Source organism: Pongo abelii, chromosome 10 (assembly GCF_028885655.2).
Source record: "Pongo abelii isolate AG06213 chromosome 10, NHGRI_mPonAbe1-v2.0_pri, whole genome shotgun sequence".
Classification (NCBI taxonomy): Eukaryota; Metazoa; Chordata; class Mammalia; order Primates; family Hominidae; genus Pongo; species Pongo abelii.
In genome coordinates, this window is record NC_071995.2 from 34,015,261 (window position 1) to 34,041,013 (window position 25,753).

At 42.0% G+C, this 25,753-nt stretch overlaps 1 protein-coding gene across 1 annotated transcript in view; it reads right to left on the reverse strand.

The window, feature by feature from the left end:
• The window catches only part of PKP2 (plakophilin 2), a 105,561-nt gene extending 93,036 nt beyond the window's left edge, over positions 1-12,525 (reverse strand). The window contains exon 1 of the mRNA XM_024257391.3: positions 12,199-12,525. Coding sequence (XP_024113159.1) covers positions 12,199-12,421 — 223 coding nt within the window. The 5' untranslated portion in view covers positions 12,422-12,525. The remainder of the gene's footprint in view (positions 1-12,198) is intronic.
• Positions 12,526-25,753: the final 13,228 nt, after the last annotated feature.

The following is a 25,753-nucleotide window of genomic DNA, read 5'->3' on the forward strand; positions in this document are numbered from 1 at the left end:
CAGCCTGGGCAACAGAGTGAGACTCCATCTCAAGAAAAAAAATAAATAATACAGTCTTCCCTGTTTCTTTGGGTCTTCATTTCTGAAGACTCCCATGCCACATAAAACTTATATTAAATAAATTTGTTATGCTTTTCTGTTTTTAATCTGTCTTTTGTTATAGGGGTCTCAGGCATAAACCTGGCGATGGGTAAGAAAACAAAACTTTTCTCTCCTACACAAGCAATATGCAAAAATGAGATAAGGTTTTTAAATAGAATTTGAGTCATAAAAATTTGTTTTTCACATTTTTTCATGAATTAGTCTATTCTAATAACAGGGATAAACTAGTGTGCATGCTTTACACTGTGTTGTAGAGCAGTTTTTTCTTTCTGCTAAGTTTACTACTGGTCTTGAATTGGACTTTTTCTGGTTGTTTCTGATTGACCCGCCACTGAGGAGCACGATGACATTACTGTGTTTTCCAGCCATTCATTTCACTTGCACAGTGCATAATGTGCTTTCGATGTTTCCTAAAGAAGGGGATGATTTACTAGGAAATATTTAAAATTAACATGGGCTCAGGCAACATTACCTACATTGTTTTTTCTAAAAACACCATGCACATTTTATGGAGCCCATTTTAAGGAAAATAAAGTAGGTAGTTGCAGAGCAACTTTAAATTCCACCCTTCTCAAATAACAAGCAATTCAGGTCAAACCAATTGCGGGGGCGGGTAATGGTGAAGGAGGTCTGTTTGGATGGTGGTAGGATTCTAAATTCCTCAGAAAATTGCAGAGGTGAAGCCGTCACAGGACAATGTAATTTTCTCCCTTTCCCAATCTGAATGTTCATTGGAATGATATGATTCCTAAGCAGCTGTTATGGAAAAAGGAGCTTTGTGTTTGGTCACCAATACAAACATTGCTCGAAATAATGAATTATTGTCAGGGTTAAAAATAGTCAATAAGGCCAGGCATAGTGGCTCACGCCTGTAATCCCAGCACTTTGGGAGGCCAAGGTGGGCAGATCACTTGAGGTCAGGAGTTTGAGACCAGCCTGGCCAACATGGGGAAAGCCTGGCTGTAAAACATAAAATACAAATCCTGTCTCTAAAATACAAAAATTAGCCAGGTGTGCTGTTAGGCACCTGTAATTCCAGCTACTTGGGGGCTGAGGCATGAGAATTGCTTGAACCTGGGAGGCAGAGGTTGCGGTGAGGAGAGACCGTGCCACTGCACTCCAGCCTGGGCAACAGAGCAAGACTCCGTCTCAGAAAAAAACAAAAAACAAAAAACAAAAAACTAAGTTGATTTTCATAATCACAGTTTTGTGAACAATTTTATTATGTAATTGGTTAGATTTAATATATTTATGAAATCAAATTGACAAGTCTCTATTGTGGTTCCATTACCTGTTTCTGGGCATATTTATAAAAAACCAACAACAGTTTCTTTTACAGCAAGCAGATGACAGAGAACTGCTAAACAAGCAAGACCTTTATATAGCCGGCTTCTATTAGAGAGAAGAGAGGTGCACTCACATTCAGAAAAGTGTCTTTTCTTTCAATCTTCTAGCACTGAGTGTGGTTTAAAAAAAGTGATTTGGTTCACGCTGAGCTCTAAAAGGAGGATTTCTGGAGATGAAGATACGTGTAGAGGTTCCCATAAAAACAGGTGTGGTTAAATGTAACCACAGAAATCAGCAGGTGTTCACTATTAGTATTGATTTAAATGCTGCAGGTAATTGGGCTAACAACCATGAGCAGTTGTCCTCACAGTGTGGATTCATGATGGTCTTTTAGAAGGAAAGAGAGCCTGAAAGTCTAAAAGCTTATCATCTTACTGTTATTTGGTCTTTCTACAGTAATCTCTGGCTTGCAATAGCTCTCATTCTCCACAAATCTTAAAAGATTTAACTTCTCCCATTACAGTAAAGTTGAGGACATGTTATTCCAGGTAAGACATGGGATCTTGACACTTATTCAGAGGAATTTGTATAGCAATTCATATTTGAATGGATCCTTAAAGTCATTTACTAGCAAAAGTAGGAGCTTAAAAGAAAGCAAAAAATATACTGAGACTCATCAAAGACCATATGTATGTCCGTACTCCTGAGTTGGTGAAGGAATTTTTTTTTGTTTTTTGTCTGCCTGTGTTGGCATAAAACATATGATTCATTTCCTTGGACTTACATATTTTTTAAAAGTATATTTTATCTTCTATTTTTACTTTCCATGAAGAACAACCAGATATTGATGGAAACCACAACAGCCCAAGTAAGCATTTGCTTAGGCTGGAAAATAAGTAGAATTTGTTGGTTTAGAAAACTATAGTTGGCCGGGCAGGGTGGCTCACACTAGCAATCCTAGCACTTGGGGAGGCTGAGGCGGGTGGATCACTTGAGTCCAAGAGTTTGAGACCAGCCTGGGCAATATAGTGAGATCTCGTCTCTACAAAATTTTAAAAATTTAAAAATTAGCTGGGCATGATGGCATGGGCCTGTAGTCCCAGCTACTTGGGAAGCTGAGGTGGGTGGATTGCTTGAGGCCTGGAGACAGAAGTTGCAGTCAGCTGAGGTTGGGCCACTGCACTCCAGGCTGGGTGACAGAAAGCAAGACTCTGTCTCAAAAAGGAAAAAAAAAAATGGGAACACTATGGTGAAGAATTGTTTCAAAGCAGATGAAAGTCTAATAAAGTTTTATACTATTGAAAATTTAACCAACAGTTGTACTGTGCTATATTTTGTGACCAGTTAGCTCACATAATCAACCATGGGAAACAACTTTGAGAAACAACTTGGTGTATCAGGTATATGCTAGAAAGTACTGGCTATGTTCTTACATAGTTGAACATAGTACTGGCTAAGTTCTTACAAAGTTGAATATGCCAGGGACAGAACAGCTCTCCTGCAAGAGTGGGCCACACATTCCACGTGCCAGTGTGCGACTGACTAATCCATCGCTGTTATCACTCACACAATATACCAGCCACTAGAGTCCTTATTTTTCAGGAGCCCCCTAAGCAATTCAAGAGCTATCCTCTGATATACCAATTTATGACATTTGGGGGGTAATCCTCAAATCACTGCTCTAGGTAATGACAAAAATACATTTTAAATGTCCCCCTCCCACTTTTTTTATTGAGATGGAGTCTTGCTCTGTCGCCCAGGCTGGAGTGCAGTGGTGCGATCTTGGCTCACTGAAACCTCTTCCTCTCAGGATCAAGCGATTCTTGTGCTTCAGCCTCCCGAGTAGCTGGACTACAGGTGTGTGCCACCATGCCTGACTAATTTTTGTATCTTTAGTAGAGACGGGGTTTTGCCATGTTGGCCAGGCTAGCCTCAAACTCCTGGCCTCAAGAGTTCCACCCGCCTTGGGCTCCCAAAGTGCCAGCGCTTTAGGCGTGAGCCATTAAATGGCCCTTTTATATCACAGGTGTTCATGTCATATTTTGTTTGAGGTATTAGAATATGTAATTGTAGAATTTGTTATTATAAACTGGTAATTTAGCATCCTGGTGAAGTATTAAATAGAAATATCCTGAAAGTATCTAAATCTGTTCATTTCTCAGCCAGGCGTGGTGGCTAATGCCTGTAATCCCAGCACTTTGGGAGGTCAAGGTGGGCAGATCACTTGAGTCCAGGAATTTGAGACCAGCCTGGGCAAAAAGGCAAAACCCCATCTGTACAAAAAAAATACAAAAATTAGCCGGGTGTGGTGGCGTACACCTGTAGTCCCAACTACTCAGGAGGCTGAGGTGAGAGAATGGCTTGAGCCCGGGGGGGCAGAGATTGCAGTGAGCCAAGATGCACTCCAGCCTGGGCAACAGAGACAGACGCTGTCTCATGAATGAATGAATGAATCAATGAATGAATACACTGTTCATTTCTGTAACTGTGTCTTTACTTTGGCATTCCTGCCAATTATTTGCTGAGATATCTCATAAGACTTTAAGACTTGTAAGACTTTATAACTTCCATGGCAAATATCACATTATACTCCCAATAATATAAAAAAAGGTGAATTTATAGAACTCACAAATTATTTTTTGCTTTAAAATACTTACTACAGGTTTTCTTCATAATGACTTTTAAGTCATTATATTTCCCCTGCCTCTCACTTGCCAGGGCTAACCCCTCCCAACTGATTCATAACTGCTATCCCAACTTTTCTTTTTCTTTTTTTTTTTTTTGAGACAGAGTTTCACTCTTGTTGCCCAGGCTGGAGTGCAATGGCACGATCTCGGCTCACTGCAACCTCCGCTTCCCGGGTTCAAGTGATTCTCCTGCCTCAGCCTCCCAAGTAGCTGGGATTACAGGCATGCGTCACCACGCCCAGCTTATTTTTTTTGTATTTTTAGTAGAGACAGGGTTTCTCCATGTTGATCAGGCTAGTCTCAAACTCCCGACCTCAGATGATCGCCCGCCTCAGCCTCCTCCCAAAGTGCTGGGATTATAGGCGTGAGCCTGTAAGAGCCCGGCCTCTTTTTTTTTTTTTGAGACAGGGTCGCTCTGTTACCCAGGCTGGCGTGCAGTGGTGCATTCAGAGCTCACTGCAGCCTTGAACTCATGGCCTCAGGCGATTCTCCAGTCTCAGCCTCTCAAAGTGCTGGGATTACAGGAAAAAGCCACCGTGCTAGGTCTGTTCATACTTTAAATCCACCAAATCTGTCAAATGTATTTTCACAAAACTCCTGCACTTTTCATGTTTCTTCCCTGTGGAAATATCTGTGACTCACAATTATCAAATTATTTAACTTGCATTCAAGATCAGAGGAGAGGGGTGAAGGAGGCTGCCTATAAGGGACACCACTGAACTAAGTTAACCCGGCAAGAGAAGGAAGGGAGGGAGACAGGGAGGGGTAGAAATACCAAGCAAGATAAACTGCCTGTGTGTGTTTGGTGGGGAGCAAGGGTAGTGGCCCCAGGGATGAAGTTTGAGAAGTTGCAGGCATTAGATCACGAAGAACTTGGAATGCTGTGTTCAATAATTTTACTCTTGTAGATAACAGCAAGAAACTGAAGGAATTTAAACTGGGAAATGGTGCAATGAGATTTTAGAAAGTTCACTCTAGCAGCTGTGTGGAGAATGGATTGGAGCGGGGCCACGTTAAAACAAAAAGAGGTTATTTTCTCTTCCAAAGAGATTTTGACAGAAAGAACTGTATCTTACACTACCACCTCTAGCACAGTCTTGCATCAGTACTTGACAAGTTAATTGTTGATTAGTCAGATTACCTGTACATTAGAAATATCCTAGTTACACAAATTCAGTTTGCGCTTAATCATTCAGGCAGGTATCTATTCTGTGGCTCACCAGAATGGAACTAAAATGTGAGTATGATCGTCACATACATGCTTTTGTCTTGGGGTAGATGGAAGGTGCTCAAATAGTTTTGACTATTCTCTGTCATTCTGGGTATATGGAGAGGAAGAAAAGTTGCTTCCCCAAAATGTAGGCAGACTTTCTTCTTAAGTTATTAGAAAAGCAGACTTTGGGCCGGGTGCAGTGGCTCATGCCTGTAATTCCAGCACTTTGGGAGGCTGAGGCGGGTGGATCGGTCAGGAAATCGAGGCCATCCTGGCTAACACAGTGAAACTCCATCTCTACTAAAAATATAAAAATACAAAAATTAGCTGGGTATGGTGGCACACACCTGTAATCCCAGTTACTCGAGAGGCTGAGGCAGGAGAATCACTTGAACCCGAGGAGGCGGAGGTTGCAGTGAGCCGAGATTGTGCCACCGCACTCCAGCCTGGGCATAGAGCGAGACTCCGTCTCAAAAAAAAAAAAAAAAAAAAAGAAAAAGAAAAGCTGACTTTGTTCATTTTGGCAAGGTTGTTTCTACATTTGAATAATATATGTTTACTATCATTCTTTTATCTGTATGGCTTGTGTATTTATCTGTAATATTTTGGTGGCCTATAATAAGTTCATATTATCTGTCAAGAAAAGTTCCCATTTGTTTTCATTCTTCAATGAGAAAGAGTAATCAAGATCCAATAAGCTTGATGCTCCCCTACACCCACCCCATGAATAGCTTACTGAGAGATTCAGAAAAAATAATCCATTAAGCTTCTAATGAATGTTTTCATCCACAAATTCTGGAAATCAAGGAATTGCAGAACTTTGATTATGACTGCTTTGGTTAACGAATGTTACTAAGTCTAAAGCTGATTATTCTAAGAATATAAATATGTGAATTATTTTAATAATAATGGCAGGTTGTGTCTTCAAATGCTTAAGTTTCTTTTTTCCAACTGTCCATTTTTATTTAAATCTACATATTGAAATCTCAAGCTTTTGTCTTTAAACACTTTAAGAACATTACAACTGTTTTTATGTCCAATATCCAATCACCAGAAATGGCATTACAGAAAAGACACAAAGGCTGGGTGCGGTGGCTCACGCCTGTGATCCCAGCACTTTGGGAGGCAGAGGCGGGCGGATCACCTGAGGTCAGGAGTTCGAGACCATCCTGGCCAACATGGTGAAACCCTGTCTCTACTAAAAATGCAAAAAATTAGCTGGGCTTGGTGGTGGGTGCCTGTAATCCCAGCTACTCGGGAGGCCGAGGGCTGAGGCAGGAAAATCACTTGAACTCAGGAGGCAGAGGTTGCAGTGAGCCAAGATCGTACCACTGCACTCCAGCCTGGGCAACAAGAGCGAAACTGTGTCTCAAAAAAAAAAAAAAAAAAAAAAAAAAACAAGACAAGACACACAACAGGTTTTTAATGTTTTTATTATGAGAGCACTTGATAGTCTGTTTAGTAGTCTTACTCTACTAGTCAGGGGAGCCAGGTGGTTCACTTTAATAGAAAAATAAAGTTTTCTCCTAATTTATTGTCTATTCCCACTTGCATTGCTGCCTTTTACTGCTAATTTACTTCCCCAGGAGAAGTAGGGTATTTATCTTCATATATTTGCAGACATGCACAAAATACCTGAAGTCCAACATTTGTCTCAGAATTGTATAATTTAAACTTGTTGAATGTCATCTGAGATGGAAATAAATCATCTTATAGGCCATATTAATCATCTGATTTATAAACTCCAGAGGTTTTAGCAACATATTTATTATATTTCATTACTATCATAGATAGGTTGCCAATAATATGCTTGTTCTTTCAGAGAAAAAAATCAAAACTTTTAATGATTTGTATTGATCAGACTAGGAATTCAATTGTAGGGTAAAATCAATGTTAAAATGTGAAGATAAAATAATGTAAGTATGTATAGCCTTATTTTAATAAATGAGAAAAAACTGTAAAGTTGCTATCTAAAACTTTGAGGAAATGTGAACTACAAATACCCAGAATATTTAATACAAAAGCTACCCTCTGTTCCCATGACTGTGGAACTCTTAGCACAGGGCATACAGATAACATTAACAGTCTTTTAAAAGCCTAAATGAACAGTCTTCCTCCCTTTAAGGTAATTTCTTGTGTCTTATCTGTCACACATAGAACAATGTACTTTCATAATCAAACCCTGCTACTCTGGGTCTACTTGTGGTTTCTTATAGTTCCATGGATTCTGAAGCATCCTTACTTTACCATCACACAAAACTTCACCCCTAAGAGATGTGTTCTCAACATTTCCAGGGATGTGAAGTTTTTTTTTGTGACTACCATTTTGTTAACATTCTATTTCATTTCACTTACTATAATCAGAAGGATTTCTTTAATTATTTTTGGACTTACTGAACTCAATCTGCTTGGCCCTGGACAAAAAGTGGCTCACAGGCCATATTACACAGACACAGAGGTGCATTTAATCCAGTGTGCTACTGACACCTCACATTCAGAGCAGAGGGCCATGACCCTGCCACCCGCCATCTCACTCTTTTTTTCCCTTTCCTGATCCCTCCTACTTTCTGAACCATTAGTCACCTTGCTCCCCAGAATTGCTTCATTCCTGGGATTCCTTTTTGTCAAAGGAAGAATTTATGCAGAATTTGAACAATGTCTAACTTTTTTTAACAGTAGCACCTAGTAACTACCTTTCTTTTGCTACCCTGAGCTAATTTTCAATTCTCTCTCCAGAATTCACTTTTTTTTTTTTTTTTTGAGATGGAGTCTCACTCCGTCACCCAGGCTGGAGGCAGTGGCATGATCTTGGCTCACTGCAACCTCTGACTCCCAGGTTCAAGCAATTCTCTTGCCTCAGCCTCCCCAGTAGCTGGGATTACAGGTATGCAACACCACACCTGGCTAATTTTTTATTTTTATTTTTAGTAGAGATGGGGTTTCACCATGTTGGCCAGGCTGATCTCAAACTCCTGACCTCAGGTAATCCACCCGACTCGGCCTCCTAAAATGATGGGATTATAGGCATGAGTCACGGTGCCCAGCCCAGAATTCACTTTGATCACAGATATTGAAAAGCAGCTTCACCAAGGAAATCACCTAAGATAATAGTGTGCCTCAAGTTTTGTGGTGGATTTCCAAAGAGGTTGTAAATATAATTGCATTAGGAGATTGTTCACTGTCCTTTGTAAGTAGTAAATACAATTTAAAACATAACTTTCTCTCCACTAAGATACCTGGGGGAGAGAACTGTGTAACAAGTAGTACTTTTAAGGCAAGTGTAATAAATAGGATATGGACGCTTTCAATTTTTCCCTTTGCCAATACTTGCAATTCTTAAATGTCTTCTGTTTATTTTAGAAAAATATTTTAACTATTAGCCACAATACAGACTTACTTCACCATGCTGCTATACACCTCTGAAGGCCCGCTTCCCAAAGAGTTACAGCCAACTTTAAAATGTTCAGCACAGTTAAAAATAACACCAAAAGTCACTGAGTGATTTACAATGAAAATCACCCAGCTATACTAAGGCATTGGAAAGAAGTCAAAGGGTTAAAGACTCTTGCAAGATACTTATCAACAAATCAGCCACATTTATCTCATCTCTGCTTTCAGCAGGTTATCCACTGTCTCAACCTTATAGGTTTGTCAACAACTCAGAATTCTCCAGGGCCCTGGAGCTAATAGCAGTTAACATCAGGGTCTTTTCTTCCTGGAATTTCTTGTGTTGATACAGGATTTTTTCCAGACCAGCACTGTTTCAACAATTGCTTGTCTGTTTCAACTTGAGAGACAGGATAGTAACATGGAAATAATAAAAATTATACTCAGAACCACCACGAGCCCCCAGACCTTTTCAAAGAACTTTAATTAAACAATACATACGAACCACCCCTGGTAATTGTTTCATGGCATGCTAATGTTAAATTCCTTTGAAGCTGATTTCCTTTTTGAGTCTCAGAAAGCTGAGGCTTTAAAGTAAGTAGGTGTTGTTTGCTGCCTTATCTCTCTGCCTGATTTGTACTTCTGTGTAGGCTGCAGTGTATTTCAGCTTACTGGAAAGCTGCTGTTGCCATCAAAATATTTCAAACGCTTTGTTCCTTAGTTGGAAGAGCCAGTCAAGTAGTTGCCCCAAGCATTATAGCAGAAGGACCAAGATAGTGCCCTTTGTTCTACCATATCAACTCTGTGAACTGTGAAATATTCATTCTGTTCCCTCCTAGAATGATCTTTCTCCAGTCACCTCCCTATGTCCAGTCCTACTGAATTTTTGAGATCTACCTCCAGGAAGCTTTTCAAAATTTCCTGCCACCAGGAGTAACTTATTATTATTATTATTATTATTTTTATTTTTATTTTTTTGAGACGGAGTTTCGCTCTTGTTGCCCAGGCTGGAGTGCAATGGTGAGATCTCCGCTCACTGCAACTTCTACCTCCCGGGTTCAAGCGATTCTCCTGCCTCAGCCTTGCGAGTAGCTGGGATTACAGGCATGCGCCACCACGCCCGGCTAATTTTGTATTTTTAGTAGAGATGGGGTTTTACCATGTTGGTCAGGCTGGTCTCAAACTCCCGACCTCAGGTGATCCTCCCACCTCGGCCTCCCAAAGTGCTGCAATTACAGGCATGAGCCACCGCGCCCGGCCAATTTACACTTCTAAACTCCATAATATATTAGCCATTCTTTTGGGTCACTTACTACTTTTTATTTGGTAATGTATTTTTCTAGCGGTTGGCTTCCTTCTTTAAACTTTTTGCTTTAAAGCAAGCAGAGTCTTTGTGTTTAATTCAGCACCTGCACAGTGCCCGGCATGAAGAACATACTCATTCGATGCTTGCTGAATTCACCACACAGGTGATGCATTACTTTGTAGAAAGAACAGATTATGTGTGGAGTTGGGATTAAATTTCCAACCATTGCTGACAGACACATACTTCATATGTGAGACGGATTCTCATATCTATCTCACACAATTGTTTCAAGGATATAATGAAGATTCTGGAATAGGCACATAGTAGATGCTCAGCAACATTCCCTTTTCTTCTGTCCATGGCTCCATTCCCTCCATTTATGGAAGAGTTGTATCTGCTTGCTCTCTTCCTAGCTGGCCATTCTCAGAGGATAAGAAAGAATATCTAATATGCCTCCTGTGTCTCCTATGCAGAGGAAGCTGATTTGGTTTCAGTTTAGCACTGGACCTATGGGCGCAGAGAATGAATGGGTGTAATGGCTCCACTTTTCAAAGACTGGCCTCACTCATCCTGCAGTCTTCAGTCAGACTCCTAAGTCTAAATAAATATAAGGTCTTTCCCTCCATGTATTGCAGCAGTTCTGTGTTTTCTAGACCTCCCCAGCCTTTCAGAACTTCCTCAATTTTATTTAAAGAAAAATGGGAGGGGGCCATGGAGAGGCTTAGCATCTAACAAATCCCACTTTGTATTAATCATTTTAAAACTTAATGATAAAACTGATAAGCTTAAAATTCAGGTTTGGGAGTTTAAATACCAGCTCTGCCACTTACCATCTATGAGAGCTTCAGTGTTACTTAAGTGCTTAGTTTCCTCATCTGTAAAACGAGGATTAAAATACCTAACTCACAAGTTTTTAAATATCTCTCTCTCTCAAACGAATGCAAACCACATTGCCCATAGTAGGCATTCAGTTATATTAACTACGATCATTGAACATCTTCTCTTTACCTTTCAAGTATGTTAACATTGACTACCTGATCCTTTAGGATTCTTTTACACACACAGTACAGCCTCCCAGACTCTGCTGTTTGAAACCTGTGGTCTGGCCTGTTAGAATTTTTCTGTTTTCCTAATAGAAATTAGAATGGGTTAGCCTACATTCGCCAATGCCCAAGTTACTTCATACAGAAACAACTGAACGTTGCAGGAAACAGATATTCCAACTTAATTGCTCAATTTCTTTCCTCTTCTTTTTGCTATAAACCAACATAGTGCTTTTATAATGCAAAGTCACATACACAACAACAAGAAGTAAAACAAGGGTTACTGAGTTGATCCCATCACCTGACTTCAGCAGGAGAGAAAAGGATACATCATGATCTCTAATTTTCACAAGTGGCTTGCCATTTTCTTTCCCTTCCACCTCCCCCGTCTATCAATCATGAACATAGTGTGCATGTGTGTGCTTACACCCCTTTCACCTTCGGGTTTAATTTTTTGGAGGGATCAGACTTGCACCACGCCCGCACTGGTGGGGGTGGGAAGCGCAGCTAGGTGGGCAGGGCTGTTGCCGGCAGGGCCAAAGTCCCCTACCTCCTCCTCGGCGTGTTTGTTCCCTGGACCAAAGCCTCCTAGCCACTTTTTTCACTTCCTAGATCCACCACTCGCCTCCCACACAGGGTGGAGCGCCCCGAAGTACTTGCACAAGACAGCACAATCCCAATTTATAGGTTATAGGAGCGCCAGTGCTGTCGGTTTTTTTCCCCAAGATATTTATGGGGGTCATGAACTATTTAACAAATCTAATAAAAGTGAAGGGCTCCTTCTCCCAGAAAAAGATCGTACACACCAAAAATTCTGCATAGCATCTCAAGGTGTTTACAGACTCCCTGAACCTTCAAATTAAGTCCGCACCAGTGAGGGGCGCGGACCGGCGGAGTAGAAAAAGAAAGGGGTGAAATCTTGAAGCGAGTTCTTTAACATTGATAGATATGTACAATATTTAATATACATAGGTACCTATATGACAAAGCTGAGTAATAGGTTATGGAAAAGACTGCTTTCCACAAGCAAGTCGGTCATACCGAGGACGGCGAGCAACAGGTGGGCAGAACACAGGGTCCCGCAATCCCAGCACGCGGGATGAGGGCGGGATAGGAGGAGGTGACCGGGTGCGGGGCAGGGGGCGGCGCCGGGGAGCGGCGGGCCCCACTCACCGTTGCCCACGGAGCTGCGGCCCTTCCGGGCGAGGGTCTGCTGCACCTGCTCCTGGATCCGCAGGCTCTTGACGGTCTGGCCGCCGCGGCCGCTGCTCCCCGCCAGCTTCAGCTTGGCCTCGGAGGGCAGCGCCAGGCTGGAGCTGTCCAGTTGTCCCAGGATCTGCTGGCCCAGGACGGTCCGGATGTAGCCGTACTCAGCTGGGGCGCCGGGGGCTGCCATGGGGCCGGTGGTAGCGACTGAGCCGCTAGCTTGCCTCTGGACTCGCGGGCGAAGCCGCCGCGGAGCTGGGGGCCCTGGCGCGAGCCCCGCCCCGCTCGGGTCCGGCCCCGCCCCTGGCCCGCCCTCCACGCCGGTGAGAGGCCCGGGCCGGGGGTAGCTCGGCCTCGTGGGCCGGACGCCCGGCCTTCCCTGAGGAGGGGGCGCGGCTCCAGCCGGGCACGCGCAGTCGGGGGCAGGGGGGGCGGGAGAGGCGGGGGCGGGGGCGGGCCGGCCCCGCTGCGCGCGCGGACACCTGGAGACGTGTACCCGCCCGTGGGGAGGTGGGGAGAGGGGCGCGGTTCGCCCGGGGTCGCGCACGTTGTCGGAGTCCCGGCGGATACCGCCTGCCGGGGCCGCGCCCCGCTGTGCCCACGCCCCGCGCTGGACAGGATGGATTTCCGCTCGGTGCAGGGAGGGGCTGCCCTGCAGGCAGGTGAGCCTTCGAGAGTCACTCCTGTTTTTGGACTGAGGCTTGCCTCTGGGATCCCCGAGCGAGTAGTATGTCTGGTTAGTCAGGCTTTGTCGCACTGTTGGAAACATTTCCTGGTTTTCCTGGACCTGAGGGTGAGAAAGGGCTATTTGGTCAGGCAGAAAGGGCAATATGAGGGAAATGGGCCAAGAAGATAAAGTGTGAAATAAAAGACTTTCTAAAGAGAGTGTTTTTTTCTTAGTACAACTTCAGGACTATGTACTTTTTGCACAGATGCAGTCCCAGAAACATATGTTCTTCCTCATTGAGAGCTTCTGTTTTCTCTTGGATACACAAATTGTACCCAGTACTCTTGCTCACCCATTCCTCTCTTACGAACACACCCACACAGAGAAACTCCAACAAGAGGCTCTAGAGAAGAAATGAATTTTAGTAGCGATGCTTTTTAAAGAGCCCTGCTAACGTTAAGTCCTCTTTATTACAGGCTCTTTGTAGAGAGATCCACGGAGAGGGCCTCCAACTTTCAATCGAATCTTCCACAACTTGTATTTATCATGCTATTAATTATGTTTCACCGCAGTCTACTACTGAGAACTTGAGAGCTAAGCTCAACAGAAAGGATCCTTGACCTTAAAGTTTACAACCAAAGCCACTTGTCCTGATTTTCCTCTTTGGACTTAAGAGGCAGAAAGAAAAACATGTATCCCTGGTATTAAGTAAGATAATCTTCCCTTTGATTGCTTGGGTTTGTATGTTCACTTTCCCTCGAATCACTCAATTGCTGCAAAACCCCACTTACTCAAGTCTGAAGTGTTTGGAGAACGCAGCTTCCCTCGTCTTTGTTTTCCTACCCACACCCTTCTGCCTTTAGACACACACTGAATGCTTAGACACACAATGCACAGGTATATGGCCTCCCTTTTTACTTGAGCGTCCAGGGAGTAAAGAGGAAACCAAAGGACTGAAAGCGTGGACAACAGAGTAGTGACAGTTCTGCCACCCTTTGTCAGCAGGCCACATGACTAAGTGGGAGCCATATGGATGTGAGTCCTGGAAGCAATTGCTCCCACCCCAATAGAATGGACCACTATTTAGGCAAATTACACCTTGTGTAAAGCTTGGTTATATAGCCAGATGGAAACATCCAACCATGATGCTGAGATGTAATTGAAAAGAGAGGTGAACTGAAGGTAAGTGATGATAGAAACGTCCAGCAACGTTCTGGTTCTCTCTCTCTCTCTCTCTCTTTTTTCATGGCCTCTTCTGGCAGACTAGAATCTGCTGCTTTGAGAGACAATTTCAGTATCTGTCCATACAGGGTCAGTTGGGGCATTCCTTGTTATTTTGTACCTGAAGAGCCATGACTTAAAATGTCAGCTCTGCCTCCAATTAGATTCCTCACCAGGAGAATAGAGAGAAATTTTTCTCATTTATTTTAATGAGACAAACCTCAGATACTTTTTTCCTTTCAAATTAATTTTTTTAAAGTGTGATGTTGGAATTGATTATCCTGTTGGGTAGGTACCAATAATTGGGCACATAGAAATCTTGTTGGATTGTTAGGTGATTTGAGGGGAGGGAAGGTGATTAAAAGCACAGCTTGTGAGTGAGGAAAATCTGGGTTTTAACCTTAGCTTACCCCTTGTAAGTATATGGCCACAAGCAAGTTTCTTTAGATTTTTATACCTCTGTACATTCTCTTATCTATAAATGGGAGCAATAAAAGTATCTACTACATAGTTGTATTAGTCTGTTTGTACGCTGCTGTGAAGAACTACATGAGACTGGGTAATTTATAAAGAGGTTTAATTGACTCACAGTTCCTCAAGGCTGGGGAGGCCTCAGGAAACTTAGAATCATGGCAAGAAGGCACCTCCTCACAGGGTGGCAGGAGAGAGAATGAAAGCCGAGCAAAGGGGCAGAAGCCCCTTATAAAACCATCCACCCCATGAGTCAATTACCTCCCACTGAGTCCCTCCCATGACACATGGGGATTACGGGAACTACAATTCAAGATGAGATTTGGGTGCGGAAACAGTGAAACCATATCAATAGTGTTGTTGTAAAAGTTAAACAATAAGTAGTACATTAGACATGTTCAACTTCCCCAGAGATCCACTTCCTTTTCTTTTCTTTTTTTTTTTGAGACGGGGCCTCGCTGTGTTGCCCAGGTGGGAGTGCAGTGGTGTGATCTCGGCTCACTGCAGCCTCTGCCTCCTGGGTTCAAGTGATTCTCCTGCCTCAGCCTCCCAAGTAGCTGGGACTACAGGCATGCACCACCACACCGGGTAATTTTTGTATTTTAAGACTGGGTTTTGCCATGTTGGCCAGGCTGGTCTTGAACTCCTGACCTCAGATGATCCACCCACCTCAGCCTCCCAAAGTGCTGGGATTACAGGCGTAAGCCACTGCACCCAGCCCAGACATCTACTTCCTTTGTTTTTTTTTGAATTTTTTATTTCCATAAGATTTTGGGGAATAGTTGGTATTTGGTTACATGAGTAAGTTCTTTAGTGGTGCCAGAGATCCTCTTTTCTTTTTTTATTTTTCATTTTATGTGTGTGTGTGTGCATGTGTGTGTGTGTGAGAAAGGGTCTCAGGTCAGGTGTGGTGGCTCGCGTCTGTAATCCCAGCACTTTGGGAGGCTGAGGCAGGAGGATCACCTGAGGTCAGGAGTTCGAGACTAGCCTGGCCAACGTAGTGAAACCCCATCTCTGCTAAAAATACAAAAATTAGCCGGGCGTGGTGGCAGACACCTGTAATCCCAGCTACTCATAAGGCTGAGTCAGGAGAATCGCTTCAACCCAGGAGGCAGAGGTTGCAGTGAGCCCAAGATGGTACCATTACACTCAGCCTGGATGACAAGAGCGAAACTCTGTCTCCAAAAAAAAAAAAAGGTCTTGCTGTCACCCAGGCTGGAGTGCGGTAGCCCAATCTCTGCTTACTCCAACTTCCATCTCCCAAGCAAACCCCCTACCTCAGCACCCTCACCCCCATCGCCAAGTAGCTGAGACCACAGGCGCGTGCCACCACCCCCTGCTAATTTTTTGGTATTTTTTTTGTAGAGACGGGTTTTGCCATGTTGCCCAGGATGAGATCCACTTTTAGACCACCTCACTTCTTTCAGGTCTCTGCTTTTTTGTCAACTTACTGGATAAGACCCTTTCATATACAGTCACTCTTTCCCTTCTCCACTTAATTCTTCTCCATAGCACTTATTTTAATCACACATGCTTTATGTTTTACTTATTTAATTGTTGATTGTTTCCTTGCGGGGAATATAAACTCTGTGAAAGCAGGGATTTTGTTTTGCTTACTGCTGTTCTCCAGGACCTAGAATAGGTAGGCAATAGGAATACATGGAATGAATGAATCATACATAAAAGCTCTTAGTATCTTACATGGCATATAATAAGTGCTTAACAACTGTTAGTAATAATGATTTAGGCTTTCAAACTCTTGGCAACTCTTATCTTTTAAAAAGTCACTTAGGACTGGGTGTAGTGGCTCACACCTGCAATCCTAGCACTTTGGGAGGCCAAGGCAGGAGGATGCTTGAGCCCAGGAGTTTGAGACCAGCCTGGGCAACATAGGGAGACTCTGTCTCTACAAAAAAAAAAAAAAAAAAAAATATTAGCTGCTTGTGGTGACAGTGCACGCCTGAGGTCCCAGCTACTTGGGAGACTGAGGTGGGAGGATCACTTGAGCTTGAGAGGTTGAGGCTGCAGTGAGTCCTGATTGCTACTGTACTCTAGCCTGGGTGACAGAATGAGACTCTGTCTCAAAAAACCCACAAAACAACAACAAAAAGTCACATGGATACCATTATATGCTAGGTAGTCTGCTAATTAGCTATGCAATCATCCTTATAAATAAAAAACAAACTAAACCAAAATAAAGTTTAAAATTTTTGAATACTCACAGAATGCAATGATTCAGTAGAACAATACCTTTGAAAATCAGAAAAACAACGTAAAAGGATATTTTTGCCGGGCACGGTGGCTCACGCCTATAATCTCAGCACTTTGGGAGGCTGAGGCGGATGGATCACGAGGTCAGGGGTTCGAGACCAGCCTGGCCAATATGGCAAAACCCTGTCTCTACTAAAAATACAAAAATTAGCCAGGCATGCTGGCAGGCGCCTGTAATCCCAGCTACTTGGGAGGCTGAAGCAGGAGAATCGCTTGAACCCAGGAGGCGGAGGTTGCATTGAGCCAAGATCACACCACTGTGATTACTTCAGCCTGGGTGACAGAGCAAGACTCCGTCTCAAAAAAAGAAAAAAGAAAAAATGATCTTTTTAGAGGTGAGAACCTCACCCACAGGGTGAGGATGTATGCAGACTCTAGTGTTGTGCTCCTAAATGTAGCCTAGATGTGCTTATATTCCAACAGCGAGCAGGCCCTGTCATGTTCTTCTCATTTCTTGGGAAAGCTGCCTACCCAACTTCCTAAACTGTGAGCAAACCCTGAGATAACAGTGAAAGGTAGCTTCTGGCTAACAAAGCGAAGCATGGAATAAAATGCTTCCTTTTATTGAATCCTTTTGTGGTGTTTGGCTGTTTTACGATTTGCCACCTTTTAGTATTTAGGTTCAGTTTTAAAAACTCTTCCATTTCTTTGGTTTTCATTTACCACCGGAATCTGAAAAAAGAAAAATAAAAGGCAAAACCACAGGAATGTTGAACTGGAATGTAAATAACAGATAACCAAATTATGAGGCTACAGTTCCTTTTGCTTTGAACCTACAGTAAAGATTCAGAAATTCTTGAGTTTAAACCTTGCATTTTTATTTGATTTATACACTATATAGCCTCAAGCAATAATCATTTATCGTTTTAAAATCTACAGTTAGGGCTTCCACAGAGTAATCTTTATTTTCTTTAACCATACATAAATTCCTATATGAGAAATTTCAATATTCAAAAAATTCAGGAAGTTATTAGAAGACTAAATATAGTATAAATGTTGGAGCAGAAAGAATATTTTAATGGAAAGAACATTAATGGCACCAAAGCTCTTTGATTTATATTTTAAAAATAATAAACTAACATTCTCATGAATGTTAACTTACTCGAAATATTTTCTGCTACTATCTCTAGGCTATTAATATATATTGCTTTTTAAAAAAATGTTTCCTAAATTAGTGTAAGGGACCTGGCAGGTAGAAAATTTAAAATAAACCTCATAATTTAGTCCCTCTTTTAGCAAACAGATATGTTGCCAAGGCAATCGGTAGCAGTTTTATCATTAACCACATGTAATGAAACTGGATCAGGGCTAGAAAAGGAAGCTATTCACATGTAAGATGCTGAAAACCACTCTCTGATGGGGACTTTCAACAGCAGTGGGGGTTAAGGTGTTTATATGTCATTCAGATGTTCATTTTGTCTGCAATTTTGGATATATTGTAGGCGTGTAGGTTTGAAACCTATTCTTTTTGAAAGACCCCAAATGTGGTGTAGGAGGTGGAAATCAGGTGGGCAACCCTAAGGGCTGGCAATGAACAATTTGTTCATAGTCACGGAGGCTTCAAAACAGTCCCTTTAATCATGACTCATGGGCATGCAGAAGCACAGTACATTAGTTAAAATGAATACCTTCTGGATGGATGACCACAGCTGCCCCATTAATGGTTGTCAGATCTTTCACCTGATGTTCAGAGATGCTGAAGGGCGAGCACACCATGGACAAGTCCTACCATAGGTTCTTGGCTTTAATAGGGACCATGGTCAGAACTCCTTTGTCTCTACCATAGAACCCAGCACTGAGATAGCTAGCAGGTGCTCAAATGAATAGTGAATTGAGTGTAATATCTCACCTATAGGTATTTCAATTAATTAGTTTGCCTGTGGGCCCAGCTGCAGCTGAGCAGAAGGAAACATCCCGAAGGACATGGCCTGGCCTGAAACAATATGCCGAAGTGAATTGAGTGCCGGCTATGGGAACACAATGTTTAGTGACTTCTAAGCTTATGAAAATATCAGAGAAACTCAGTAGGATTGATTTTCCTAACTCTGTAGAGAATATAGCACCTCATTGTCATGCATTGTTTAAATAATACTGCACTGTATATATTTTTGAATTGTTTGGATATTATCTGTATATATTGATGGATATAGGTATATAAATTCTCAAGTAATTTGCGTTTTTAATACGTCTCATTTTTTCCCCATACACACTATTATTTCCTTGAAATTAAAAAACTGAAGTATTACATTTCATATAGAAAAGTAATACTAATAATCTGGATTGGATTCTAAAAGCCCCCCTGCCCCACACAGACACCCTTTTTTCTTTCACAAATTTGAAACATCATCATAACATACTAGAGTGATAAAATATATTATTGATGTCAGACAGAGCTGGGTTAGATTTGTTGCTTTGCTATGTGACCTTGGGCAAGTCATTTATATTCACTGAGCTTCAAGCTTTTTGTTTGTAATAGGGTATTATTAATAGTATTGGCGTCTTAGAACTGGCAGAACATTCACTTAGTTACTAAATATAAGGTACTTAGATCTCCTAGTTTAGTGTATCAGTTATCTATAGTTGCAAAAGAAAAACATACACACATAAAACAAAAAACCTTCCCAACATTTAAGAGCTTAAAACAAAAATGATCTCTTTTTCATGATTTTGTGTTTGATCCAGTTCTGTGGGCCTGGGCTTTTTTCACTTTTGTGGCTAAGGCCAGCAGGTGACTTGGCTGGGGCTGGATAGTCTAAGACAGCCATACTCACACGTCTGGGATTGTAACTGGTATGACTGGAACAACTACGAGGACTGAGCCTCTCCTTCCATGCGACCTTTCATCCTCCAGTAGGCTAGTTTGGGCTTCTCCACAAGGTGGTCTTGAGTAGGAGTAGCATTCTAAGACAACAACAGCAGAAGCAATCTAGATCTCTTTAAGTCTAGATTCCCAGCAAAATGTCATTTTGACAGACTTCCTTCCTTCCTTCCTTCTGTCCTTCCTCCCTCCCTCGCTCTCTCTTTCGCTCCCTCCCTTCTTTTCTTTTCTTTTCTTCTTTTCTTCCCTCCCTCCCTCCCTCCCTTCCTTCCTTCCTTCCCTCCTTTTCCCTCTCCTTCCTTCCTTCCTTCTCCCTCTCCTTCCTTCCTTCCTTCTTTCCTTCCTTCCTTCCTTTCTTTCTCTTTCTTTCTTTCCTTCCTTCCTTCCTTCCTTCATTCTGTCCTTCCTCCCTCCCTCGCTCTCTCTTTCCTTCCCTCCCTTCTTTTCTTTTCTTTTCTTCTTTTCTTCCCTCCCTTCCTCCCTCCCTCCCTTCCTTCCTTCCTTCCCTCCTTCTCCCTCTCCTTCCTTCCTTCCTTCTCCCTCTCCTTCCTTCCTTCTCCCTCTCCTTCCTTCCTTCTCCCTCTCCTTCCTTCCTTCCTTCTTTCCTTCCTTCCTCTCTTTCTTTCTTTCTCTTTCCTTCCTTCCTTCCTTCCTTCCTTCTTTCCTTCCTTCCTTCCTTCCTTGCTTCTCTTTCTTTCTTCTTTCAATGGAATCTTGCTCTGTCACCTAGGCTGGAGTGCAATGGCATGATCTTGGCTCACTGCAACCTCTGCCCCCTGGGTTCAAGCGATTCTCCTGCCTCAGCCTCCCGAGTAGCTGGGATCACAGACGCCTGCCACCATGTCTGGCTAATTTTTGTATTTTTCATAGAGACGGGGTTTCATCATGTTGGCCAGGCCGTTCTCAAACTCCTGACCTGAGGTGATCTGCCCACCTTGGCCTCCCAAAGTGCTGGGATTAACAGGCATGAGCCACCATGCCCGGCCTCATTTTGACCACACTCTATTGATTGAAGCATGTCACACGACCAGCTCACATTCAAAGGGCAGGGAAAGAGACATCACCTTTTAAGGGAGAAAAGACAAAATTGTATTACAAGGGGTATGCATGTAGGTATGGGAGGAGATATTGTGGCAGTCTTTGCAAACCATCTTAACACCTTAATGCTCGGTAAATGGTAACTATTATTATTATTTTTTATTTTAGAGTTGGCATATCTCTCACAGGTTGTCAGGATTATTATTACTTTTTGATGGCTGGAGGAAATAAGTCAAAGGAAGGCAATCTTGATTTACCCATGATGAGATACATTGTCTCTTACATAGCTCTCTGCCTGTGATATCAGTGGAGCTTAAGCTCTATTCACAGGAACCTTGGGTATCTAGGAATCATGACGTTTTACTAGACGTGAAGAAGTCCCTGCTGTTCCTCTGCTGGTTCAAAAGTGAGTGGAGTTCCAATTTGTTCCCCGTCTTAGTAAGGTCACTGATGCTTGAACAGTCACTATCTTGTATTTTATTCAAAGTACATTTATTAATAATAGAAAATACTAAATGCACAATTGAACCTCAAAACTGATTAATAATATGCTCTTATTGTGGTATCCCTACTTACAATGATAAGAGAAAAATACATGATACCTTTACAATAGTAAGAAGGAAAGTGTGCTATTCATTTGGAGTATAGCTGTTGTATTTCAGAATAACAGCAATTTATTTGTCCAATCCCATTATTTTACACTGCTTTCCCATTATGTTTTGTTCTCTTTTATTAGGTCTGCAGTAGGATCCTAATTTAAAAGTTGTCCACGTGAGGCTGAGAGGTAGGGATTCCCTCATTATTTCTTGAAGAAATATACCTGTGCATTAATTCTTTCCACTTCCTGGAATATGTTTTCCACAGATTTCCATGGGCTTCACTTGTTGTTGTTCAAATTTGTTTAAATATCTCTTCCTCAGAAAGAATTTCCCTGGCCAACAGTCTGAAGTAGCCAACTTGTCACTCTCTGCAAAGTACTTAGCATGACTGATAATGTTCTTGTTTGCAGAGGTGTATGTGTTCATATGTATTATCTTTCCTAGTAGAATGTAAGATCTAAGCAAGCAGAAACTGTATCTTGTTTACCAATTCTTCTGTAATTCTTAGAATCCATACATAGAGTAAGCTTACAAGATGTGTTAAATGAATAATAACAGAAAGACATTTTAATTTTAGTGCTTCTCTCCTTTTTTTAAAAAAAATTTTTTAGACAGAGTCTCGCTCTGTCACCCAGGCTGGAGTGCAATGCCACTATCTTGGCTCACGGCAACCTCCGCCTCCTGGGTTCAAGTGATTCTCCTGCTTCAGCTTCCCGAGTAGCTAGGATTACAGGCACCCACCATCACGCCCAGCTAATTTTTGTAGAGAGCGGGGTTTCAGTATGTTGGCCAGGCTGGTCTTGAACTCCTGACCTCAGGTGATCCACCCACCTCGGCCTCCCAAAGTGCTGGGATTAAAGGTGTAAGCCACCACGCCTGGCCTGCTTCTCTCTTTTTAAATAGAGTTTAAATCTGGGGACAAACCTTTTCGTATTTTTCTGAAAGATGGTTTATAATGAAGATGAGATTCTGAGACATTTATATGATTTCATTATTATTATTTTACTTAATGCTGTGAATAACAGTGTGTTAAGTGAAGGTAAGTTTAAGCAATCACCTGTGTTCCCAATCTGTTTTGATTCTGGAACCTGAAACCCAGAGCTTAGTGCTGAGTTCTGGCAAATCTCCTAGAACCACTACCCTTTAGTTAGGGCTTCTGTGTCAGTTCTCTAAAGGGCAAAGGCCTTTTGGGAAACTGGATTTTCATGGTTTCAGGGATAGGTCTAAACAATACATACTTCTGAATCCCCAAGGTCATTTGTTTTATCTTTATAGCCCAAGATTTCCTGCAGCAACTGAAATTCTCCAATATTTTCACTGGATTGAACTTAGTTCAAATTTAAAACCTATTCAGTTATACTCTTTTTAAGCTTGAAGTGTTCTTGCTTAGGTAGCAGGAAACTTTTTGAAGGGATATTCTTGCTACAGAGCCAAAGTCAAATAGAAATCCGAGTGGTTACTTTGTGGTACAAAAGAGGATATAAGAACATTCTTCTGTAGTTGTGATTGTGGCAACAGCTTCTATGAAAATCGTTCAAATAAGTCTGGGTGCGGTGGCTCACACCTGTAATCCCAGCACTTTGAGAGGCCAAGGTGGGTGGATCACATGAGGTTCGGAGTTCAAGACCAGCCTGGCCAACATGGAGAAACCCTGTCTCTACTAAAAATACAAAATTAGCCGGGCGTGGTGGTGCATGCCTGTAATCCCAGCTACTTGGGAGGCTGAGGCAGGAGAATTCTTGAATCCGGGAGGTGAAGTTTGCAGTGAGCTGAGAATGAGCCATTGCACTCCAGCCTGGACAACAAGAGCGAAACTCTGTCTCAAAAAAAAAAAAAAAAAAAGAAAATGGTTCAAATGATGTGCTAGCTATTTTGATTAACCTTGAGAATATTTCAATTTTGTCGACTTCAGCAGAAAAAAATGATCTTTTGAGTCATGAATTAACAAGGCAATTATTGACTCAATAAACAAAATGTCAGGGATGTTATCAGAAAAGTACTAAGTGAGGAAGTTACCCCATTGAAGTCTTCATTGCTTAAGTGATCAAGACAGCATTAATTATCATGGCATTCCAAGACCTTCCTTCTGGGCCTCACTTTACCAAGCTGACTTTATCTCAATGTATGGAACTCTTCAGCATAAACATTCAAAAGCAGCCAGGCCAAAATTCTTATTATACCCTAAATTATTGGTGCTCATTTCCTTTTATTTTGGTGGTTACATAGTTTATTTCTGCCCATCTTTTAAGGTCCAGTTCATGCTTCCTCTCTTTAGTAAGGCTGACTTCATCTGCCCTCATGGGTTCCTCCTGTCCAATTCCCTAGAATTTTTAGAGTCATGTTTTTGCTTCCTGATAATCAAAGGAGATGACATAACATTTTTAAAGAGCTCAGCCTAGTGTCCTGAAAAAAGATGCCCCTTTTTTGTTTGTTGGCATATATAACATACCGAAAACAAAAACTGGAGTATTAAAAATGAATAATAAATGCACGAGGTATGAAGAAATATAGCATGATGGTTTAGACCATAGCCTCTGGAGTTACAGAAACCTGAATTATTTTCCTTACTTGGCCCCTTACTACTTGTTTAACTTTGGTTAGGTTGTTAGACTTTTCCAAGCCTTATTTTCCTACCTTGAAAAGGAGGGTAATATGTAGTACACGTTTAATAGGGTAAATGTGACAAGTGAAATAACAGATATGAAAATATTTACAAATCATAAAACAAGTGAAATAACATATATGAAAATTCTTTATAAATCATAAAAGGGCTGGGCGTGGTGTCTCACGCCTGTAATCCTAACACTTTGGAAGGCCGAGACAGATGGATCACCTGAGGTCAGGAGTTTGAGACCAGCCTAGCCAACATGGCGAAATCCTGTCTACTAAAAATATGAAAATTAGGCCAGGCATGGTGGCTCACACCTGTAATCCCAGCTTTGGGAGGCTGAGGCAGGTGGATCACCTGAGGTCAGGAGTTCGAGACCAGCCTGGCCAACATCGTGAAACCCTATCTCTACTAAAAACACAAAAATTAGCCGGGCGTGGAGGTGCGGGCCTGTAATTCCAGCTACTCGGGAGGCAGAGACAGGAGAATTGCTTGAACCCAGGAGGCAGAGGTTGCAGTGAGCCAAGTTCGTGCCACTACACTCCATCCAGCCTGGGTGAGGGAGTGAGACTCTGTCTCAAAAACAAAAATCATAAAATACTATATTAATGTTAAATATTATCTTGTATATTTTAGAATTTTTATATATGTGGCATCAGAGTAACAGATTTCTTTTTTCTTCTTTTTGAGACAGAGTTTCACTCTTGTTGCCCAGGCTGGAGTCCAATGGCGCCATCTCAGTTCACTGCAACCTCCACCTCCTGGGTTCAAACAATTCTCCTGCATCAGCCTCCAGTAGCTGGGATTACAATGGCTTGTGCCACCATGCCCGACTAATTTTTTGTATTTTTAGTAGAGACGGGGTTTCACCATGTTGGCCAGGCTGGTCTCAAACTCCTGACCTCAGGTGATCCACCCATCTCGGCCTCCCAAAGTGCTGGGATTACCGGTGTGAGCCACCACGCCCAGCCTACAGATTCTCTTTAAGCCAGCAACATGCAAGACAATAGCTATGAACTTGGCATCCAAAGAGAAGAAGTCACATTCTTTCCCTGGAGGGGCTTTCACTGTAGATAGGGGGACAAAATATGTCTCCTCATAAAGCAGAAATATGTCAAAAGTGAAATAACAATAGTATGTCAAAAATTACTCAGGCAAAAATAAAGGAGGTGGTACAGGGTGTCAAAAAATTGGAAAGATAAATAATATTTCTGAAGTCCCAGGAGTAAGAGATTGCTTTCAGATTGGTGTAATCAGGGAGGATTTGTAGAGGCTATGGTTGGGTGTTAAGTGAGCAGGGGCTTGAGGGTAGGTAGGATTTGATTAGGTGGAAAGTGGGTAGAGGGTATGAGAGAGCAGAAGTGTGGAGGTGGAAAAGGGTAATAGTTGGAAGGTTAACAAGGAAACCAGTGTGACTAGAGTAATTCAAGCTAGTGTTCCCAGACTCAGTTGAATATTAGAATCAAAGAGGAAACTTTAAAAAATTATACAGATTTCTGAGCTCCATTGCAGATGAAATAAATTAGAATCTCTGAAGGGTGGGGTCTGGAATCTGTAGCTTCAAAAAGCTTTCAAGGTGATTCTAAGGAATAGCCAATTTTGGAAATCACAGATAAAAAGGATTAGTAGTTTATAAGCAATAAACTTAATTAAGGTTCAAACTCCAAAGGCCTTGAATGTTAAGACTGTGGATTGTATTTAACAACATTCTCAAACTTTAGTAATGTATGGATATTGTTTAAAGGGAAAAATGTCTCTAGGGACTCTATAAGAAACCGCAGAATTCAGTGGAGAGTCACAGAAAGTTTTGGGGGACTGACCGTGCTCAG